Source organism: Lissotriton helveticus, chromosome 3_1, assembly GCF_964261635.1.
Source record: "Lissotriton helveticus chromosome 3_1, aLisHel1.1, whole genome shotgun sequence".
NCBI classification, from domain to species: domain Eukaryota; kingdom Metazoa; phylum Chordata; class Amphibia; order Caudata; family Salamandridae; genus Lissotriton; species Lissotriton helveticus.
The window spans coordinates 44,468,005-44,482,892 of NC_136061.1; the positions used below are offsets into that span (position 1 = coordinate 44,468,005).

The 14,888-nt window shown below is 49.9% G+C and overlaps 1 protein-coding gene across 5 annotated transcripts in view; it reads left to right on the forward strand.

Annotated features, from left to right (window-relative positions):
• Nucleotides 1–14,888, forward strand: part of ABCB6 (ATP binding cassette subfamily B member 6 (LAN blood group)) — a 306,484-nt gene that overhangs the window by 215,147 nt on the left and 76,449 nt on the right. For all 5 annotated transcript variants that reach the window (XM_078679195.1, XM_078679194.1, XM_078679196.1 and 2 more), the window contains 3 exons: nt 6,268–6,377; nt 8,968–9,033; nt 9,797–9,922. In XM_078679195.1, coding sequence (XP_078535321.1) covers nt 6,268–6,377; nt 8,968–9,033; nt 9,797–9,922 — 302 coding nt within the window. The remainder of the gene's footprint in view (nt 1–6,267; nt 6,378–8,967; nt 9,034–9,796; nt 9,923–14,888) is intronic.

Below are 14,888 nucleotides of genomic sequence, written 5' to 3' on the forward strand. Positions count from 1 at the left end.
CCATTGTGTGTGCATGAGGGTCTATTATAGTGAATGTGTCTACTATGTTTCTCTATACTATTGTACTGTAAGATTCCCTTTGTAAACTTGACTCCCCAAGGGCACTGGTGTTGAGCTGTGGGAAATGGAGCAATACCAAAGGTTGGCCCCAAAGTAAGATTACCAATGACCGGGTCCTTTATTATTGGCTGGCCGGTCAATGTCTAGAATTCTTGCTGTCATGTAGCACAGCGGGGATCCAAAGTCACCAATACTGTAAGTTTTCACCCAATGATAACAAGGACATAGTGCTTTGAAGTCTAGGACACCATACAACTGTAGTCACGGTAGGGCTGAAGCCGCATGCCAAAGAGCAAGTGTCGAGTCCCTTGGCAAGAGGGAAACCGAGCATGGCTTTTGGACTTTGAAATGGATCAAGAAGGCCCAGGGGTATCTATGAATGACACAGGAGTGGGACAGGGCCCGTGTGCACCCCTGTCAAAAGGAAAAGGAGGGGTTAATAATGGCGGCTACTTCTTTGAAGTCCAGGAAATCCCGCCAAGCCACCCTTGGCACTAGCCGGTTGACCACCTGTTCCCTTTAACTCGACAACCTGCCCGGAGCACCTGAGTGGTGGTGGTGGTGGTGGTGGGGGGGGGCTTAGGAGGGGTGGAGGAGTGGAGGGGTGTAATTGTTTGCTACCCTGTCCCAAACCCTCATGCAGCATCCCACCCAAGTTGAAACCTGGGCCTTAGCTCTTCACCTCCAGGCTCCAGGTTAGGGGCAGCTCCCATCTTGCAGCCCATCATCTTTCCAGCAGGGTCTTTTCAGATTGTGGGGGGCACATCGGTAGAGTCCTGTCAGAGTGTCTTCTCTCTGCTGATGTTACAGGACTTCTCCATAACTGTAAGACGAGTACCAAGTACTGGTACCCGAAGGTCAGTACTCAGCTGAACTTGGGGACACTTGTGGGAGGCCAGAGCCTCATCTATAAGTTGTATCTCCTTAGATTTAAACTTCTCAATAAAAGGAGGCATGGGACATGTTTTCAAGCACCTCCATAGGAAAACAACAAAATCCCCTTTTTAGGTCTCGCCTAGTGATGCTCCCTAGACGAGATCTATTGTTGCCGACTTGCATTGCGAGTGGGGACAGGACAGGTGCCGCAAGCCGTACGTGTGCACATCGACTGTGCTGAAGCCTAACAGACAGGAGATGTGCGCGTACGGCTAGCGGCTTTATCACAACTTCTGCTCGCACCATACGTGTGCATACGTCCTGTCCAGGCACGGCGCCCAGCATGCCTCCCGCTCAACCCCACTCACCGGCTATTGTGGGGACTCTGCGCTGCTTCCAGGCTGGTCTCCTCAATGGCAGGGGGGACTCACCTCTTCACCCGGTCACTGGCGCAGCAACACGCGGGGCTACGTCTTACTCACAGGAACCACGCCTGAAATCCTGCTCCGGCCGCACCATGCGGCATTCATGATGGCTGGGTGGGCTCCCGCCTGACTTCCCTCTACGGGGTGGGCTCCCTCCTCGCTTCTCCAACCCACGGGGCTTACTCGGCTCACGGCCGCGCGCTCCATGCCACGCGCAACTGACGTTGTCGCGAGCCTTAAACAGTTTTGAGTTTTGCTTTCTTAATGCGCATGCACGCTCAGCTCGGGATGTCCTCGGTAGGTAATGAATGAATGAATGACTACTCATTTGTATAGCGCATGGTTACCCGGGGCATCCCAGCGCTGCAGTGGTCCAATTCATCCCCAGAGAGATTAAGGAAATAAGAAGGTTTTCAGCATATTCCTAAACCTAAGATGGTTCTCCTCCATTCGTATAGGGTCAGGCAGGTTGTTCCAAAGTTTAGCTGACTGAACAGAAAAACGTCTGCCACCCATGCGGCTTCTCCTTATTTGTGGGACTGCCAGAAAGTTCTTCCTGCTGGATCTAAGGGTCCTATTCGTTTGGTAAGGGCAAAACAAAGGTTGGATAAGATCAGGTCCTGTCTTGGTTAAGGCTTTGTGGACAATGGTCATAGCCTTAAATTCGACCCTTTGTTGTACTGGCAGCCAATGAAGTTGCCGGAGCACTGGTTTGGCAGAAGTTCTACGTGTTGTCTGTAGAAGCATCCGGGCTGCACAATTCTGTACAGTCTGTAGAACCCTGATTGTCCCTAATGGGGACCCTAAATATACTGCGCTTGAATAGTCCAGGCGCGTTAAAATCAGGGCCTGGACTAGTATCCGCCTTGCTTCAAACGGAAGCAGTCCAATGATTTTCCTCAGTGATCTCATCAGGGCGTAACCGGTAGCTGCTACCTTCTGGGCTTGCACCAAAAAATTAAGTGCTGGGTCCAACCATACCCCCAGACTTTTAATTTTCTCTTTTGGGGGGGGAGGATGACCCAAAGTAGTAGGCCACCAGCCGTCCACCGTGGAGGGAGCATCAAGCCCAAGCATCATGATCTCCGTCATTGTTCCGTTAAGTTTCAGGGAGGAGTCATCCATCCACTCACAGACTTTACTAAGGCAGGAGGAAAGATTGTCATAGGTCGACATCTGCCCAGAAAGAGTGATGATAAGCTGCGTATCATCAGCATACGTCACTAGTTGCACCCCCCATGGTAACACCACCTCAGCTAGAGGCCTCATATAAATATTAAATAAGGTCGGGCTGAGGGATGAACCCTGGGGACCGCCACAGTGAAGATGTATAGGAGGGGAGGAGATGTCATCCTCAAATACCGAGAAAGTCCGCTCGGAAAGGAAGGATTGCAGCCATTTCAGTGCGGTCCCAGTGACACCCACATCATTCATCCTTTGAATCAGAATAGAATGATTAACGGTGTCAAAGGCCGCACTGAGGTCTAATAACAATATGGCTGCACAGCTACCTCCATCCACAATCTTTCTTGCTTCCTCAATTACTGCCACAAGAGCCGTCTCAGTGCCTTGTTTGCACCTGAATCCGGTCTGGGTTGGATGTAATAAGTTGTTATTTTCTAAATGGCTGGATATAAGAGAATTTACATATTTTTCAGTAAGTTTACTGATCGTAGGCAGCAGGGAGATAGGGCGATAGTTAGCCCAGTCATCAGGATTGAGACTGGGCTTTTTCAGTAACGCCTTTACTCTTGCCTGTTTCCAATGGAAAGGGACTACCCCAGCTGAAAGAGAGGTATTAATCACCTCCTGAATCACCGGAGCCTCAATATCTGAGACCAGATTGAGAACGGTGGGAGGTGCTACGTCAGCCGGAGAGCCTGATTTCAGGTCATTCAGAAGTGATTGAACCCTAAGCCAGTCAAGAGGGGGAAATATCTCAAGAAGGGTCAGATCTGAACTAGGAGGCAGAGATGATACCACCGGGGCCCCGGAATGTAGAGTAGATATCTGCTATTTTTGATACAAAGAAGTTTGCTAGTTCCCTACAACGAGTGTAAGCAAGACGAGGGTCCGCAGTGGGGGTGGGAGGAGTGACTAAGGACTTGAATATTTTAAAGATTTCCCTAGAGGAGCTGGAGGCAGAAGTAATTTTTTCTTGATAATAATTGGACTTGGTAGATTTTATAGCCTTTTTGTAATTACGTAATGCAGTCCTATAGATATCTTTACTAACCACCGCAAAACTCCAGAAAAAACTCCAACGCATCCAGAACGCTTCAGCCAGGCTCATTAGACATCCCGCGTAAAGAACACATCTCTGGTCACCTGAAAAACCTCCACTGGCTCCCCATCAATAAGAGGATTACTTTCCGGCTCCTAACCCACGCACACAAAGCACTTTACGAAATCGGACCCGAATGCCTCAACACACGACTGTCCTTCTACACCCCCTCCCGCCAATTACGATCCTCCAACCAAGCCCTCGCCTCTTTACCTCGCATCAACAAAACCACCATGGGAGGTAGATCCTTCTCCTACCTGGCAGCTAAAACCTGGAACTCACTTCCCACTCACCTTCGCCTTACTCAGAACCACCTAGCATTCAGAAAGCAACTTAAAACGTGGATATTTGACAAGTAATTCCCCACCATTCCTCAAGCGCCTTGAGACCCTCTGGGTATGTAGCGCGCTATAGTAACCACGCCCACTGTCGGCCAGATGCCCCTCGAGGTGCCAGACGACGCTCCTCCAACTCAATCAAATCTGATGGTTTCCTCTCTGTGCTCGAGCACCTTGGGAAGACCTACGAGAACCTGCAAGCTGGCGCGAGGAACGAAGACTGCACGCGAGAGAAGATGAAGCGCAAGCTCAACAGGCTGAGGTCCTTCGAAAGGTGGCCATCCGCTTGTAAGGCATTTCACGCAGAGCTGGGCAATGCTGGCTTATTTTACGTTGCCCAAGGACCAGGCCCAGTGCTTCTCCTGTGGTGGCATTCTGAAATGCAGGATCTTTCGGGCAAGTGCCATGCAGGAACACCGGAAGTGCATCCCGTACTGCCACTTTGTCATGGGCAGGGAAGTGGGCAACATACCCAAGCAGCAGCCAGTGGGTGGAAGTCCAGACCGGAGGGGTGAACTTCAGAGTATGGGCCCAGAGGCCTCCAGATTAAACAAGGCAGCACGTCTAGACATGGCATGCGAATGGAAGCGGGAGTACTCTGTTAACGGCTGGCCACAGGACAAGGTGCTGCCGAGTGAACTCGCCAGGGATGGCTTTTATTATGTTGGTGTGTGAAGATACTGCGGAGACCATGCCTTAAGCATGGTATCGTGCCAAATAATATATATATTTTATGCTAGAATTGAATTAATATGCCCTTTTCTTCAAGGTGGCTACACAGCTGTTTGTGCTACTGTTTCATTGCATGCAATGTGGGGAGGGGATAGGGCCAGTCACCCTCCTATGACCTACAGTCACCACCTATCATATATCTAGGCTTCCTGCTCTTAAAGAACCCAGTGAAACAACTGGATCTATACATTTACCAATACTTGAAGAGCAAACCCAGTCCGGCTTGGTTAAGGTTAGATGCAACTTGTCAAGAAGCTCACTTGGAATCATGTAACTCCTGCAGCTCTGTCCTAATGCATCCAGAGATAACGCACGACACTTGGAGACAAAGTAAATTTCAGTCAAAAATACTCTATGTACAAAAGATCAAAACCCTTCATACTAACAAAAGACCATATTCTACATAGCAATATAGAGTTTGAAAGTATGTACCCCTACAAAGTAGGATGACCACTTTTAGAAAAATATAAATATGAGTGATACAATCTTACCCTACTTTTTTATTTCTCACTGTTATTTGCATGCAGCAGTTACCAATGTCCTCTGGACCTCTACAGAGTCAAGGGACATTTATTTTTCTTCTACACTATCACAACCCTCTGACGACTGGATAATTTGGATTGGCCTTTCTTCTCTTCCACGCCCCTGCCCCCCATCTTAGTTTTGTCACCAGCACTCAGGCTTCACAATGCCACCTCACCTTTCTCATATCTTGTTTTGTCTGCTGGTTCTTCATGATCGTACCTCAATATCCAGACTGCTTGATTTATGTCCTTTCCGCCTGTCCAAACATAAAGAGGAAAATCTCGAACCTGGCATCCTTCCCTGCCAATCATAATAAGCATTTGCAATGCAATAGGTCTCGCATTCGCGAGAGTTTGAGCTATTGGCATTGTAAATGACAACACCTTTTATTTATGTGTTTTGAAAAATTAACTAGGCCTAGGTGTGAAATTCTGCTCCGTTCACAGAGTTTTTCCCACTCCACGTAGAAAGTGGAGTTCCGAAAAACTCAGTGGATCAGAGGGAAAATCAGACCACCTCCCGGTGAGATATCTCAATGCGGGCGGTCACGGATGGTCTCCACCGCTCGTGTTGAGAAACATTCCGTTCGTGTTGCGGTAGCTGCCACGTGAGTAGAACATCTACGCAGTGCTGTGCTGGCGCAGCTTGCGCTGTTTTTTCAGCACGGGACAAACACTCCGCACGAGCGACACAACATAACGCACTCCACCGCTTGTAGAACTCCGCGTCGTGCTGCAGTGTTTTGATCACTTTGCGGACTTTCATAGTTGCGTAGCGGAATTCGGTGAACTCCACCCAGGTCTAATAGAAACCTACCTTGACAATATTTTTGTACTCCGCATTGATGGCAAAATATTCACAATGTTCTGTGTAAACACCTCTCTGACAGTATGTGTGTCTCTGTGCCTCCCCTGTGGATGTGTGTGTGTCACTTGTGCTGCCCTGGTGCGCCCCTCTCTACCCTATAGCGCCTAGACACTTCTATGTTTGCTGCTCGAGTGTCTCCTTTCTTTCCCTCTCTCCCCAGGTCTCACTATCGTGATCACTGAATGGAGAACCAAGTATCGCCGGGACATGAACACTCTTGACAACCAGGCGAAATCCAGGGCCGTGGACTCGCTGCTCAACTTCGAGACGGTAACAAGCTTTGTGGCTAGTGAGAAATGTGCATTACTTGCTCCCTGTGCAGACACAGCTGTGACTCTCCCCCACCCACTCTCCCAGTACACATGTACCTGTGACCCTGCTCCCCTTGTGCACAGGTACCTGTGCCCCTGCTCCCCTAGTGCACAGGTACCTGCCTGTGCCCCTGCTCCCCCAGTGACTAGGATCTTGTGCCCCTGCTCCCCCAGTGACTAGGATCCTGCCCCTGCTCCCCCAGTGCACAGGAACATGTGCCCAGGCTCCCCCATTGCACAAGAACCTGTGCCCCTGCTCCCCCTGTGCACAGGAACCTGTGCCCCTGCTCCCCTAGTACACAGGAACCTGTGCCCTACTCATACCGCTTACGCTCAATATAAGAAAGTAGGGGTGTCTCAAGTTTTGGGGTGCCAGGCAGGATTCCTTCACACCAGTGACGGGTCTGCTGCAGTTCCCAGTGAATTATCCAAGAAGGCAGATTTAGTCTCTATGTTGGTTCCGACAGTGGGAATATACACAAGTCAAGTCAAGTCAATACATTTATATACCAGTGCAGGACGTCTGCACCCTGCTCTTCCAGTGCAGGACGTCTGCACCCTGCTCTTCCAGTGCAGGACGTCTGCACCCTGCTCTTCCAGTGCAGGACGTCTGCACCCTGCTCTTCCATTTCAGGACACCTGCACCCTGCTCTTAAGTAAGTCGCGGTTGTACATTTAAAGAAGGACCCTTCCCAGTGGACCCTGAAGAAACCCAGTGGAAGACAGAAGGTTGGAGAGCCACCCCACCCGTGGATACCCTAGGAACCAGGATACCTACACCAGGGAAGCCGGGTGCATAGGTGCCAATTGGCGTCAGAAATCGCCGTCAAACTCAATGGAGGACCTCAGGAAGATGCAGCTGGCGAAGAAGGTGAAAGTGTTGGGTGGAAGCCATAGGTGGATTCAAGTTGAGAAGAACCTGCAATCAGTGGGGACAGAGTCTATACCACACTGGAGTGACCAGGAGGCCCGGAAGACGAATGCCCACCAATGTCAAGTGTTGCAGGAGTGGTGACCATGACTTTGGATCTGCAGCTGTGCAGACCAGGCTATGCTGTGGAGGACCAGGAGCCGTTCACGAGCTGTCCCACGTCGGATATCGAGAGTTGAGGGGTCGGTGTCCGTTGAGAGCATCGACAAGCCTTGGCAACTGCAAACAATGTGGAAAGCGAAGAAGGTGCAGTGTCGAGACCAGCGAGGTCTAGGTGACTCACCGCAAACAGGGGAGTCAGGCCAGGCCCCGAGAAATCAGGGGAACCTGCTAAAATCAAAGAAGACCCTCAAGAGGACCCACAGACCGACAGCACTAGAGTCATAAGAGGACCTCGAGCAGCTCACCAAAGATGCAGTCCCACAGTGCAAGTGCTGCAGTGAGGACAGAGAACTTAGTCACAGGTAATGCTTGAGGTTGGGGCTACTGGGAGCACAAAGATCTTGGTGGAAGGAAGCCAACAATCCTTTGCAACTGCAAGTTGACACGGTGCACAGGGGTACGGTATCTGCGGCTCCGACGAGGGATACTGTCCTCAAACTTGGTGAGAGGACAGGGCAGGCCTCAAGGGATGTGAAGAACCACCACCTGTGTTACTCAGCCTTTCTGAGTCCGTGGGAGGCCAGGATCAGCAGACCGGTCAGCTTAGTTGCGGTGCCTGCAGATGAAGGGAAGTAACTCCTTCACTTCAAGGGAGGTTCCTTCAGGTGGTTTTGATGCCCACAGGCCTTGGAAGGTTTCTGTATGGAGCACAGGCATGGATGTTGCAGCAGACGAGCGGGGCGACGAGATCATTCAGACCAGTCAGAAATAGAAACAGCATAGCATCAGGCAAAAAGTGGGGGTAACCATAAAAGCAGATTCTACTTTCCTGCACACCACGACCCTTATCTGCTCATTTTAGTCTTTCTCTCCAGACAGGCTGGTATCTGTATGACTGAATCAACATCACTGTTTAATTTCAATGTGTTATCTTGAGAATCATGAGTAGAGATGCTTCCGGTGCAAGAATATTATTCCAGCTATCCTTAATAAATACAAATACAGATCAGCCTAGAGACATTGTTCGCCATTCTTCTCTTCACGCCGGTGCAGAGCTCATATGTGTAACATACAGACCATAGAGTCAGTCTCTGGGGGAAGACGCTCTGCACAAGAGCATGCTGGGACTGAGCAGGCAGCTGTCCCAGGTTCATCAGACCAGATTTAAAACTTGATGGTTAAAAGCTGGACCCCTCACTGGAAAAAAACATCAAAAAGATAGTTCTATTCGGGGTTTACAAAAGGAACAGTGTATAGGTGTTTCTGAAATCCCCAGCCACTTCCTGAAGAAGAACCGTACATGGTTGTGCCCATGTGTCATTTAAAGCCAACAAGACATCCGAAGTGCAGGAAGGTAACTCAAGTCTGTCAAGTCTCACAAGGTAGAAACTGGACAAAAGACTTGACCCCACAACACGCCTGTGCAAGCCCTTTCCCTTAACAGCTCCCTAACACCCAACCAGCGCTGTCCAGAATTGCCTTAGTTCACACAACCTTGTTTTTTCTTGTCTTTCAGGTGAAATATTACAATGCGGAGAGTTACGAGGTTAACCGATTCGACGAGGCGATAGTCCGCTATCAAGTGAGAGACACATCTTTTCTGCCACACTCTTTAGCTATTGCTTCACCTCCTGTGCCCCCCTCACTTGCAATTTTATGCACTCTTAGTGCCCATCTCTGTGCCCGATCACCCCTAGCCCCGTGTCCCTATGCTCCTGTATCGGTGTCACATATATCACGCCCTATCTACCTCACCCACATGTGTCCTCTTTATCCTCTGTGTCCACTTGTCCTGAACTAGTGTCACATTTATCATGCCCTAACTAACTTGCCCCACCACGCCGTGTCGTTTATCCTCTGTGTCCAAATGGTCCTATACTAGTGTCACATTTATCACACCCTATCTACCTCTGTGTCCAGATGTCTTGTACAAGTTTCACATTTATCACTCCTTATCTACCTCATCCCACCTGTGCCCTCTTTCTCCTCTGTGTCAAAATGGTCCTGTACTAGTGTCACATTTATCACACCCTATCTACCTCACACTGTGCCTTTTTTTCTCCGCTGTATCCACATGCTGCCCTCCATGGGTTCTTAAGTCCTGGTTGTTGAGTGGTGTTATTGGCACAAGTTGGTAGGTTCTATTTTTGGTATGAGTGAGTGGGTTGTGTTTTTGATATGAGTGGATCGGTGGTGGTTTTTGCCATCTTTATTATTTGTTTTCTTTCCTAAAAAGCACTGATCCCCATTAACTGTTTTTCACCCCAGAAGCTGTCGAGCAAAGATGTTCTTTTGTTTCCACCCCCTCGTTGTTTGCCCTGATTGTTGCTTCCTTTTCCCACCAGACAGCGGAGTTCAAGGTGAGCGCCAGCCTGGCCCTGTTGAACCAAACGCAGAACCTCATCATCGGCCTCGGACTGCTAGCCGGCTCGCTTCTATGCGCTTACTTTGTGACCGAGGGAAAGTTCACGGTTTGTGACTTCCAGATGTTACTGTTATCTGGTTCACTGTTCTAGGTCTCCTGTCTGACTTCTGGGTCATCTCCACTCTGTCTTCCTCCAGCTCCAGTGCCCCATGGGCTCCATTACATGTGCCTCTCTTGTCTTCTTATAGGTCCTATCCCCGTTTCCTAGACAGTCTCTGTCAGTGTCCTTTCCCCCATTGGTTTATTTCTCCAATCCATCTACTCACTCAGTCCTCCTGTGTCACCCCAGTGTGTACGTCCTGACTCTCCTGTCAAGAGTTCTTATCTTTGCAAGCTTCTTTTCTACACTCTCCTGCAGGTTTTTTGGTTCTGTCTTTTCCTATCAATCAATCAATCATAGGATTTATAAAGCGCTCTACATACCCGTAAGGGTCTCAGCGCACTAGGGGGGCGGGGGAGCTGCTACTGTTCGAAGAGCCAGGTCTTGAGAAGTTTCCTGAAGGTTAGGAGGTCCTCCTAGTTGCCTACATCCTGTTTTTAGGTCGAAGTCTACCAGACAGCACAGCTGTCTTCTAAAGACATATTGGGGACATTCAGAAAGTTGACCTAGGCTTATCATTGGCTCTGTGGTTTGTAACTCGCATGTTCTGGCATTCTGTTTGCTGGCTTTATTTGCTTTTAGCTGTCCAGCTCGAGTTTTCCCTCCTTGTATACTGTATTATTCCTCAAACTCGCACCTGTAAAGAGTCCTTTAAATCTTGTTCTTAACTTATCACATTTGCTGTGCATTGAAAGACAGAGGTCAAATGTCAGGCTGTGCCTTCCAGGGAGCTTGGTGGTTTTTTTTTTTTTTCTAACTTCAAAGTGAGAGGATTTATGTGACACGCTTGTTGGCGGTTTCCGTGACCGCATTTTGCCTGAGGCCCGTGGCTGGGGTGGAACTATGTCCCACAGCTCTCTCCGGGGCAAAGAAGGACCGCAGTTCATCATTTTGTGCTCTTCAGCGCAGGACATTTGTTTACGGCTTCCTTGCAAGCATTTTCCACATTTTGCTTGAGGCCAGTGACTGTGGTTGGACTATATCTCATGGCTCACCCAGGGTCAAGGAGGGGATCGCAGTTCATTGCGTCGTGCTCTTTAGCACAGGACATTTCTCGCAGTGTGGGGTGGGTCTCTCCTGGAAGACCAGACCCAGAGCTTCTGTGCCCATCAGAGCCCAGAAGAGACTGGCCCGGCTCCAATTCCTGGGCACAGATGCGGCAATAAGAAGCCTGGACCATTGAGGGAGCTAGAGGTACAAAGTGTTTTTCTTCTCCGCCCGCTCCCTTTCATATCTGACCAGATGACACAAATTGGGCGAACGGAAGGGCAGGCTACTCGCTGTGTGCCAAGCGAGGAAAGGTGGTCTCCAAGTCTATCACCAATTATCCTTCGTCTGTTATGGGGGCCATTCAAACTGAAATTGGTTGGGTTGAGGCCTGTCTGGACGCTACTTTAAGGAACTCTGGAGCACCTTTGGCTAGCCGCCAAGAGTCTGTGACAACCACATTGTCAAACCCTGGCGGCTCTCACCTCTCTGATCTGCCAGAAGGCCTAACAGTGACGGAACTTACCCGTTCCCACACAGTGGTTTCTTCTGAGACTCTACAGTCAAATCCATGTGTCATCCGTGATTCACCAACGTTGACAGCTCTAGAGTCTATAGAGTTATCCGTGACTCCTTCAACCAAGAAAATCAGGAAGCGGTCGGCCAACGTGGACAGGGCGAGCAATACGCCCTCACTGGTTAGTCCTACTGTACCCCACAAGCAAAGTGCCCGAGCAAACACGCCTGTCAGCAAAGTGGGGAGGAGGCTGACCAGGGACCTCACTGTTGGGGAAACTGATCTTAAAGATTTTAGTGGAAACTGTCTAGCGAGACTAGACCAGCTAGATAGCCAAACAAGAGAGATTAGCAACTTTTGCTCCTTGATATTGACAAAATTGAATGTTTTGGATGGGAAGCAGGCTCACCTCCACTCCGTCCAAGGAAGAGCGGCCAAAGGTATTGGACATGAAGAGAATCTGAGAGGCACTGATGAGCCAAGTGCCCTTGGGAAAAAGGTGCAATCCCTGAAGTCAATTTTGGAAGCATAGAATTAGAAGCTGAGGGAAACCTTGAGTCACTATGCGACAGTCTGATGGCACAGAGGTTACCCTCCCCAAGAAAGCCCATGGACTCGAAGAAGGTGGGAGACAAAAAGGGGATGTCTATAGCAACCAGAACGCCCTAAAGAAGCACTACAAAAGCACAAGAGAAGGAGTTGATGCTTGCACACACATTCCGCCAGAGTGTACTACTTATAATCTCATTTTAGAGAACATGCCAAAAATAGACTCTTCGTGCATTGAAACACACATGTCCATGTTGAACAAAGTGCCTCACTGACTGAGGAGACATTCAGGTTGGACCTGTGATCTGTCAGAAGAGATTATCACTGCAAGGAGAGTGTCATGGGTTGGGCCACGAATAAAACCGCGCCCGGGGATTGTATTACAATTTACTTCAGAAGGCCGGGTTTAGTCCGAGCCTTGTTACGCTGCTTGTGCCTGTGAAACTCTCAGCAGGGGGGCATTAAAGCACAACCCCATGGCCCAAGGTCAAACCATTTAAAATCGACTGTCAGCACGGTACACACACTGGCCCTATAAGAGACAGCGCTGCAAACCGATTTCATCAAGGTAATGTTCCACTTTCTGACAGATTCGAGGCCCTGTCATCTTTAGAGCCGCTGGATTGACCATCACACATCTCTGGATGCCCCGCGATGAGCATGAATTTAATCTTCCTCCTATGACTGACCTATCAATGAATAACAATAATGCAGAGTTGTCAAAAACTTTGGACTTAAGTTCTTGGAATGTGGGGTCCTATGGGCCAAATTAAATAATCCTGATTGGTTACAGCTAGTGGAGCAACATGAAGTCCTCTGCTGCCAAGAGACGTGGGCACCTAATGGGGCAGAAGGAAGTACTCTGCTGCTGAGCGACGCGGGCACCTAGTGAAGCAGCATGGAGTCCTCTGCTGCCAGGAGACATGGGCACCTAGTGGAGCAGCCTGACATTCTCTGCTGCCAAGAAACGCGGGCACCTAATAGAGTAGCATGAAGTCCCCTGCTGCCGAGAGACATCGGCACCTAGTGGAGCAGCATGAACTCGTCTGCTGCCAAGAGACTTGGGCACCTGGTGGAGCAGCATGGAATCCTCTGCTGCCGAGAGAGGCGGGCACCTAGAGGAGCAGCATGGAATCCTCTGCTGCCGAGAGAGGCGGGCACCTAGAGGAGCAGCATGAGGTCCTCTGCTGCCGAGAGATGCGGGCACGTAGTGGAACAGCATGGAGTCCTTTGCGCCAAGGGACGCGGGCACCTAGTGGAGCAGCATGAGGTCCTCTGCTGCCATGAGATGTGGGCACCTAGGGGAGCAGCATGGAATCCTCTGCTGCCGAGAGAGGCGGGCACCTAGTGAAGCAGCATGGAGTCCTCTGCTGCCAGGAGACATGGGCACCTAGTGGAGCAGCCTGACATTCTATGCTGCCAAGAAACGCGGGCACCTAATAGAGTAGCATGAAGTCCCCTGCTGCCGAGAGACATCGGCACCTAGTGGAGCAGCATGAACTCGTCTGCTGCCAAGAGACTTGGGCACCTGGTGGAGCAGCATGGAATCCTCTGCTGCCGAGAGAGGCGGGCACCTAGAGGAGCAGCATGGAATCCTCTGCTGCCGAGAGAGGCGGGCACCTAGAGGAGCAGCATGAGGTCCTCTGCTGCCAGGAGACATGGGCACCTAGTGGAGCAGCATGAAGTCCTCTGCTGCCGAGAGATGCGGGCACGTAGTGGAACAGCATGGAGTCCTTTGCGCCGAGAGAGGCGGGCACCTAGGGGAGCAGCATGAGGTCCTCTGCTGCCATGAGATGTGGGCACCTAGGGGAGCAGCATGGAATCCTCTGCTGCCGAGAGAGGCGGGCACCTAGTGGAGCAGCATGAAGTCCTCTGCTGCCGAGAGACGCGGGCAACTAGTGGAGCAGCATGAAGTCCTCTGCTGCCGAGAGACGCGGGCAACTAGTGTAACAGCATAAGTCCTCGGAGTAGCATTAAGTCTGCTGCTGCCAAGAGACGCGGGCACCTAATAGAGTAGCATAAAGTCCTCTGCTGCGGAGAGACGCGGGCACCTAGTGGAGCAGCATGGAGTCCTCTGCTGCCGAGAGACGCGGGCAACTAGTGGAGCAGCATGAAGTACTCTGCTGCGGAGAGACATGGCCACAAGATCCCCTGTATATCAACGGCTATTTAACGGCTATTCCATCGAGCCCAGGAAGGGCAAAGTGTGGCTTCACTTTTATCTCTGCCTCTCTTGCTGGCATGACTGCCTGGGAGTGTAAAGTACACCTTATTACCAAATGCTGGAATCATTTGATTTGTTGTTGCTTAACTTTTATCACAATGTTTTTGATACTACTACAGCGAGGGTCGTAAATGACCTGAAGGACCATTTGTTGAAGGCAGACAATGACCATAAAAAGGATTTTTTAATAACTTGGGCTGGGCATTTTGATATTTGACTAGGTGATCCTATAATAGTGTTGCCCTGTGGCCTCAGGGATGAAGCAGGCCTATCTGTGACACGTTTCAGTCCTACCACCTATGGAGACATGTTGAATAGAGGAGTCGTCTCTAGAAACTCGGTATTCGTTCAAGACTAAATGAACTCCCGCTAAGCACCAAAGTTTGTCGGGTCAGGCTCGTGCTGTATTATCAGTTTCATTTTCAGAGGATCCGACCTCAGTTTTTCATTAGTACCATGTACCCAGCTGTTCAAGTGATCACAATCCTTACCAGAAATTACCTTGACATTAAAGTCTCAAATACCCCCCAAAGTAGGGAAAGGACTAGGGCCTAAATATTAAATGGAATAAGGTTGATAAAGATGTATTCATGAGGGGTTTAGTGATGAGTTATCGGTCCCAAATTGCTACTGTT